We start from the raw sequence: 7,403 nt of genomic DNA, 5'->3' as shown, positions 1-7,403 counted from the left end.
CACATTTGAAGACAATGTTAAAAGACATTGACATGCTAAGTTGTTGTAAACTCCGTGATTAGTAAGAATCAGGAAGAGCCCTATGATTGATGTAAAGATCAGGGGGAGGTGCGAACTTCAGGGGGAGTCTAGCACATACATACATGTCACTATCAAATGTGAAGGGTGCGTTGTACTCTTTTTCTCCTACGATCAAGGTTCAGTTTTTCTCCCACAGGGTTTTTGTGACTTGACGAGATTTTTGACGAGGCAACAGATCAGCACCATCGGCATATCAGCGCGCGGCACAAGGGAGAGTGTTCTAGGATATTCTCTATGTGTGTCTTAGCCTTATGCCAATAGGATATGTAGTTAGACTAGATCTATGTATTCATATCCTTACCATATTGGTATTGTGTAATTCCCTATATAAAAGGCTCTTATCAATGAATAAGATGACTCTCTTGCTATCTCTTTGTCTCTACACTTTATTCTTCATCAAAACCGTATTTCTTGCTACAATTTATAAAAACATCCAAGATCTACTACATCAAGCTGTCTCATGACAATGTCTCTTGTTGACAAACCAGTATGGGATTCATGAACAGCCATGGCCTTGTAGATTAGACCCAGTCACAAACATACTCAGACTTAACGACAAGCATCCTCCTACATTGCTATTTTTTTCGGATTAATGCATTGCCAAATTAGTTGAGTAGAAAAGCATACATATCATAAAATGTGACCAGAAGAAGTTCATGCTTAATGGATACTGAAACAACAAGATAAATAAATAACGATAAGGAGTCTCACTGAAATGATCCTCAAAAGCTAACCGGTCACAAGAAATTTCTTCAAAACCAACATATATTCGAATCAAATAGTTTTACAAATTCCACCCCCAGAGAACATGTAAAAGTTTAACTTAGCACTCTTAGCACTCCTAGTTGGCTGTTTCTTGTTCAGGAGGTATGGTACTATCAAGTTACCATGATCCTTCAGCACCAGCAGTTGGATTTTGGAAAGCAGAGTATCCCCAGAAAGTCTTCAAAGCGTAGGGTTTAGAGATTGTTACACCCTCTTCAGTGATCTTAGCTATCTGCAATTTTCAAAATGTAAAATGTTATTTTACATTGCGTATTTTCAAATGTCTCATTCAAGTTGTCTGACTAAAAGATCAATAAGTGAATAATATCATTTTTCTAATAAAACTTGGAAGTTCACAATTCTTTGCTTTGTGTCCAAAGTTGGGTTACACAAGATGAACATAAATGTTTTTGAATATAAACACTATCCAGGAACTGGTTTCAAATAATGTGGTAGTATAGTTTGACCGAATCTAGAACAAAACAGAGTACGGTGTGTGCAAGGCATAGAATCTCCTGATAAGACTCTTAAATTGAAAGATTTTATCCACTTTCTAAACTCACTAAACAACGGTTCCTACACTTGAGCAGAAAATAAGTAGATAAAGTAGCTAGAGTACCAGCTAAACTAAACGAAGCATTATTCAGTAAATTGTCTCACTTTAGCACCTCGTCAGAGAGAAGGTGAAAATTAAAAACCATAAAATCGTTGAGCAGCGGATAAGTGGAGCAATTCAACATGCATACAGGTCTCATTTTAGAATCATCATCAACTAAATCCTTCAATTGAATATTGTTTAAATATTAACAATCCCAAGTAACTCTATTATGTGATTCATATATGTATGTATATATAAAAAACACTTGAACTTGTCCATTTCAAAAGCTTAGCTTGACATCAGGAGAGTCAAGGGGATAACACAATAACTATCTTTTTTTAAGTTCTTTCTCTACTTTGTAGACTTTCTGGAACTACAGTCCAATTTAATGAACCGGATGAGCAAGTGGTCCTTTATTAGTGCAAAGGAACTAATACTTCAAAGACTCATGTGTGACAAACTACAAAACATGTTTATGACTCGTACGAAAATATGACATTATGAAATTAAAACTAACAAATGTTTTATATATACGAGAGTGAGTGTGAGAGAGAGAGAGAGAGAGAGAGACCGCACAAACTTTTGAAACCCTTTTTTAAGACGAAAGAAGGAATCTATTACGAAAGGTTTGTAAATGCTGAAGAAGACAATGCTAACAATTTGAATCACCATATAGCAGTTAAAGAAAATAAATAGAAAAGAAAGGCTTCAGAAGTTGATAGTCAAATGATCAAACTAGTATTTTGACGGACTATTAATTTATGGGAGCTACTACAGGAAAAGAACAGAGATATACAGTGCAGAATATTGATTAGTTACAATACCTGAAGCTTGTTGACAGCAGACCTATCACGGTACAGAAGGACACGCATGCACTTCTCCAGCAGCTTCACGCCTTCTTCGAAACTCAAGTCCGCACGCCACTCATCACGAAGAATAGGCCTTGCAAGGTGATTCCCAAATCCAGTAGCAACATGGTCGTCCTCAAAATTTACACCAATCATACTAACCTGGATAAGGAATACAAATGTCAGGTAAATAAGTGAGCTTGTTTAGAGGGGTTTTTTTTTCTGAAAGAAAGGATTATCTTTTTCAAAACCAAAGACCATGCTACAGAAGCCAAGGTTATGATTAAAAGAGGTACCATTCCAAGGTATTGCTTTCCGTTCTTCACTCCACCAAGGACAAGTGAATTCCACAGTGGATTGAACTTGTTACGCCGATTGTACATCACACGAGTCAAATAGTTGTGGATCTCTTTAGGTCCCAAAGAGTTCCCATCATCCCACATGTTGTCATATAGGCTGGAAAAGAACACAGAATGAAAAATCCTTTAACCAACAGTTGCAAAGAATAAAAAGAAGTATAGCTTGGAAAGAAGCACCACCAAAAAGATGAAGGTAGCAACAATGCTTACACGAGCTCATCAAGATATTTTAACAACTCCTGGAAATCACTTATTTCTCCACTTGCGCCAAGAAGAGAATGCTTTCCAATAGGCTTCATGCGTTCCACACTCTTGTACCGCAGGGTAGACCCATATGAGCCTATAATAAACAGGTCACTTCCATATTGTTAAGAACCTCAGAACACACACGAAAGCATGCATAATGGGTAAACAGTATTAGAACTCTAGATCTAAGATAGTACATAATAAGTGTTACTGGTAAAGAGATGGATCTTATGTTAATTACTGGAATAAAAATAAACAAATTAATTAAAAACCTACAGATGAACTGAAAAGATTAAATAGAAAAGCCAATTACACGTTACTAATAAGCTTAACCATTATATTAAGTGCACCAAAATTTGCACTGTATTCTTTATGACTTACAATGTTACCGCAAACAGCAAATAACCAGGTACGAGTTGATGCAAATTTAATTAATAAAGCACTGTCAGGACCAAAGTTATCTTCACAAAAGCATAGGAAAGAAGTTTATAATATCCCATGAAAAACAAACTTAGAAAACCCCCTTTGATCCCTTTGTGCTTGTTTAATTGGTCCCTGATTTCTGAGATCCTTCAGAAAAGAGTGAGAAGTTAAAATTGAGTTTTGAGTTTTATAAGTTAACTTTTGAAATATTGCTACTTTGGATGCAACTACCTTGTAAAATGTAATCTAGGATCCAAATTCAAAAGAAGAAGATAATTGTATTGAATACTAAAACGCTAGACCGAATGCTACATTTCGGCTTTAACAAGGTTCATGTCTGATTAATTTCTCCATGAAATCCAACAATTAACAACAACATCACAATTCCCACAAAAGCAATGAAAAGGAAGGCAAAAACACTCCCACCTCTCAACAAAACCCTAGGGCAAAAGAAACCATGCACAACATCAACCATCAATGAATAAATTCTCGTAAATCGACAACAATTCAAGTCAAACAATGAGCCCAAACACCACACAGAAACAAATAACTGAATTTCATGAAACAGCATCATGGGATTGAAAGCTAACCTCCCATATCAGCAGCCATCAAAATCCCATCTCTGTACTTGAGAGCCACTACAGATGTACCAGTGACATATGGGTACCTTCAAAAACCCACCAAAATTAAAACCTTAAATCAAAACCATCAAATGTCGCACAGAAAAAGCCAAATCACCAAAACCCAGATACCCAAAACACCTAAAACCATGAACAAAACGATGTGTGAGAGAAAACACATACAGGGTTCTCTGGGAGCCTTCTGGGTTGCACAGTATGCTCGGATTGGCTTGGTTCGACTCCATTAACTGCGAAGAAAGCAAATTTACGGCGATGAAATTACCGCAATCGGAGAGTAAAATTGGGAAGCAGAAATCGGGGAGATGTTGCGGACTTACGTTAATTTTGGTCTCTGGATATTTGAAGCTGTTGAGGAGAAGATAGTTCACGATCTGGAGCTGTTGAGGTACATATAGACTAAGGTTTTGTGTTTGGTCGGTATATAGAGACTACCTTTTGCTCAAGAAACTATGACCCGGATCGGAATTGTTGGGTTTGGATAGTCCGAGTAGGATTCGGACTAAAGTTGTGAGATAGGCCCATATCTATAATGAGAGGCCCAAATACTGAAGTGTGTAGTTGGGCCCAAAGGAACCACCACTCACCTTCTTGCCTCGTTTCTACCTCTCCATTGGGACACATACAAGATACAACTGATACAATAGGCTAGAGTACAAGTAAAACAAAAAACATCAAAAAACTAAGCAAAATGTATTGACAAAGTGTGAAACTCGCTGTTTGGAAACATCCCCAAAATGTTAATAATTCACCCTGATGCTTAAGTTTGTTTTGAGGTGTGGAGAACAAGAAATTTGACGCCACATATATGGGACTAGAAGATAAAAAATTTGGTGACTATAGAGAAGTAATTGGCATGCTGATGGAGTGATGGTAGTCATATTCCCATTGGGATAAATATGTTGTGGGAAAGGTGGAGAAGACGGAAAATGTGAAAGTGAAAGTAAAAGTAAAAGTAAAGGGAAAAGAAAGAGAAGAGGGGTAGTGGTGTCAAAAGAAGATCGAGGAAAAGTATGGTTATATAGAAGAGGTGAAACTGTGAAATGATGAAATGTGAAACAATCGATGACACGGTCGCTAGTTTAGAGATAATTCCAAGTTTAGTGTTATTTAAGTATTCATATGAGAACGCTTGTGCATACTTTGAGTAAACCTTAACTTGCATATATAGTACATAAATGATTAAATGGTACACGTTCTTCAAGCAAAGTTCAAAATGGGTAGCTAACCGAGCTCATATTTATATTTTGCAATCTCCCTCTATACATTTTATTTTTATTTTTTTTATCAAGTAGACAACTTAAATATTATAACTTCGTGAGTCAAACTCATAACCTCTCACTTATTAAGAGGAGATTATGCCGCTACACTAAATAGTACTGGGCTTCTTTTTTTAGAAAATTGGATCACTCCATTAGGCTTGAAGCCAATAACGACCAAAACTAGTCAATGCATGAGCAATACAAAGATTACTCAAACACAAAGCAAAGTACTTAAGCCAAAATACAACTACGAATTGAAAAATAATCGCAAAGTTACATCCAAAAAGATGGACATAAATAACTAAAAAGCAAAATAACCTACTTCACCCCAAAAATAATTAAACCCTCAATGATTACATACCTAACACTACATGGTGTACCTTTCATCGTATATATGTAGGGAGAAAATTACTTTAGAGTTTGGTAAGGAACTATTAGCCCATAATGAGCTAATAGTTCCATCCCAGACAAAATCAAGGCCAGAAGAAAGGGGAAAAGTGTCCTAGATGAAAAGCCAAGCCCACACCCACAAACCCTAATCCAGAACTTAGACTCGGATGCATAAGAACCCGAGCTCGGCCCACCGGCGTTGTCGCCGCCACTACATCAATCTGACGGCCTCCCTGATGACATCATCCCGCCCAGACCTTTACGAGCTACGCCCGAAACCAAAAAAGGATTTCAAGCTATTTGCCTCTTCCCTATCTTGCAAGGTGTTCCCCCTCCACATAGCCCAGCCCACCCACTCTATATTCGTCGCTCCTAACGTCGCTACAGATCTTGAAGCGCGAGCCTCCTCCACATCTTGAGAACCAGCTCCTTCTCATCGTGTACAACCTCGTATCCAAACTCAGCCTCCAAGCGCTGACATAATCACATATCAAGGGCACCACCGACTCGGATCTTCCCTCCTCCTCTACTTGCCTGTAAAAAGCCTACGTCAGAGGTGTATTATAGCACGAAACCTAGGGTTTCAAAATACTCTTATTCACATCCATATATATATATGGGAATAGTGAGCAAGTTAAATTAAAAGGTAGAGCAAATATTCATAAACTCGTGAAAGAAATGAAAATGGATGGATGGACGCTAGAGGTGGTGGGAGTGGTGGCAAAATTTGGAATGATGGTCGTTTTAGTTTATTTTTAAACAGTTATTCTCTTGTTTCATAGATGTCATGGTCAATCAGTCACATTGTTGACGCACTATTGTAAATGCTACACTTAGATAAGTTTGCTCTCCAAAACGTTCAAAAATTAGAGAAATTTTTTCATGTTCTATACGGTAGGTGCTAGTTGGGATATATGCGATTGTATTAGTTTGTATGTCCATTATTAAGATCTCATATTGTCCGAGGAAAAAAAGTGATGTGTATTACATGTGCAAATTCTTCACTCCTTACAATGAAGAATTTGTGGACAACACCTTACAATACGTGTTTGAGCCCAAATGTAAATTTAAATATTTATTTAATGTTTAGCCCAATAAGCTGATATATGCAGCTCAAATTAAGTCTACTAAACCACGAGAGTCACGGCTTCGCCCTTATCATTTATTCAAGGAGACACAACCTTGTAAAATCATGCAAAACTCAATTAGAAGCTAAATCTTATAATCATTCTAAGTCATGGAATTGCCGAAACTCTAATAGTATATAAAGATGTTTAAAGGGTATATTAAAGAACATAATGATGATGTCAATAAAATGGAACCACAAAACCACTTTTTAAGCACTTGTTGCTTTTTTTTGTTTTTAAAATAAAAGTTTAGTTCATTAGCACAAAAAACCAGCACTTTGCCAATGGCTAGGGCTAGCTGTACTTACTTCAAGATCGCCGACAAGAAAATCGAGGACCATATTTTAAGCAAAATAGATTGATTATAAGTCTATGATAAGCTTGTTGAGGATTAAACTTTTAAACAAGGATTAAATTCAATGTGCTACCCTGAACTTTAGGTTACTCATCAAGTGTGTCCCTGTTCTTTTTTTCAATCACATGTACCCCTATATTCTAAAAATCTATCAAACTCGCACAAAATTCAAAATTACACCTAAAAGTGACATCATGATTTGACGTGGAAGAGACAAGGATGTCCCATTTATCAGTTTTTAACCCCCTCAAAGAATATAGAGATGTCATTTTGCCCATTTTACTTTTTTTTTATTGAAACTGATTTTTTTT

The 7,403-nt window shown here is 36.8% G+C and overlaps 1 protein-coding gene across 1 annotated transcript; it reads right to left on the bottom strand.

The window, feature by feature from the left end:
• Nucleotides 1-692: 692 nt before the first annotated feature.
• LOC101309605 (proteasome subunit beta type-4-like) lies at nt 693-4,365 on the bottom strand. Its single transcript, XM_004309829.1, has 7 exons — nt 4,279-4,365; nt 4,124-4,188; nt 3,911-3,987; nt 2,862-2,991; nt 2,589-2,748; nt 2,269-2,454; nt 693-1,078 (listed from the first exon to the last, which is right to left on the bottom strand). The coding sequence occupies exons 2-7, from the start codon at nt 4,183-4,185 to the stop codon at nt 965-967; spliced, it is 729 nt and encodes a 242-aa protein (XP_004309877.1). The 5' UTR covers nt 4,186-4,188; nt 4,279-4,365; the 3' UTR covers nt 693-964.
• Nucleotides 4,366-7,403: the final 3,038 nt, after the last annotated feature.

Source organism: Fragaria vesca, unplaced genomic scaffold (assembly GCF_000184155.1).
Source record: "Fragaria vesca subsp. vesca unplaced genomic scaffold, FraVesHawaii_1.0 scf0513126, whole genome shotgun sequence".
In the NCBI taxonomy this organism is placed as follows: Eukaryota; Viridiplantae; Streptophyta; class Magnoliopsida; order Rosales; family Rosaceae; genus Fragaria; species Fragaria vesca.
Note: the sequence above shows the minus strand (reverse complement) of the source record. Positions and strands in the feature narration are given on the sequence as shown.

Bases quoted from the DNA above. Each gene is read 5' to 3' on its own strand.
- LOC101309605 (XM_004309829.1), bottom strand. From the start codon at position 4,185: ATGGAGTCGAACCAAGCCAATCCGAGCATACTGTGCAACCCAGAAGGC. The intron at 2,455-2,588 runs GTACCTCTTTTA...TTCCTTATCCAG, and splicing joins GAAAGCAATACCTTGGAATG to GTTAGTATGATTGGTGTAAA. The intron at 1,079-2,268 runs GTATTGTAACTA...TGAAAATTGCAG, and splicing joins CTGCTGTCAACAAGCTTCAG to ATAGCTAAGATCACTGAAGA.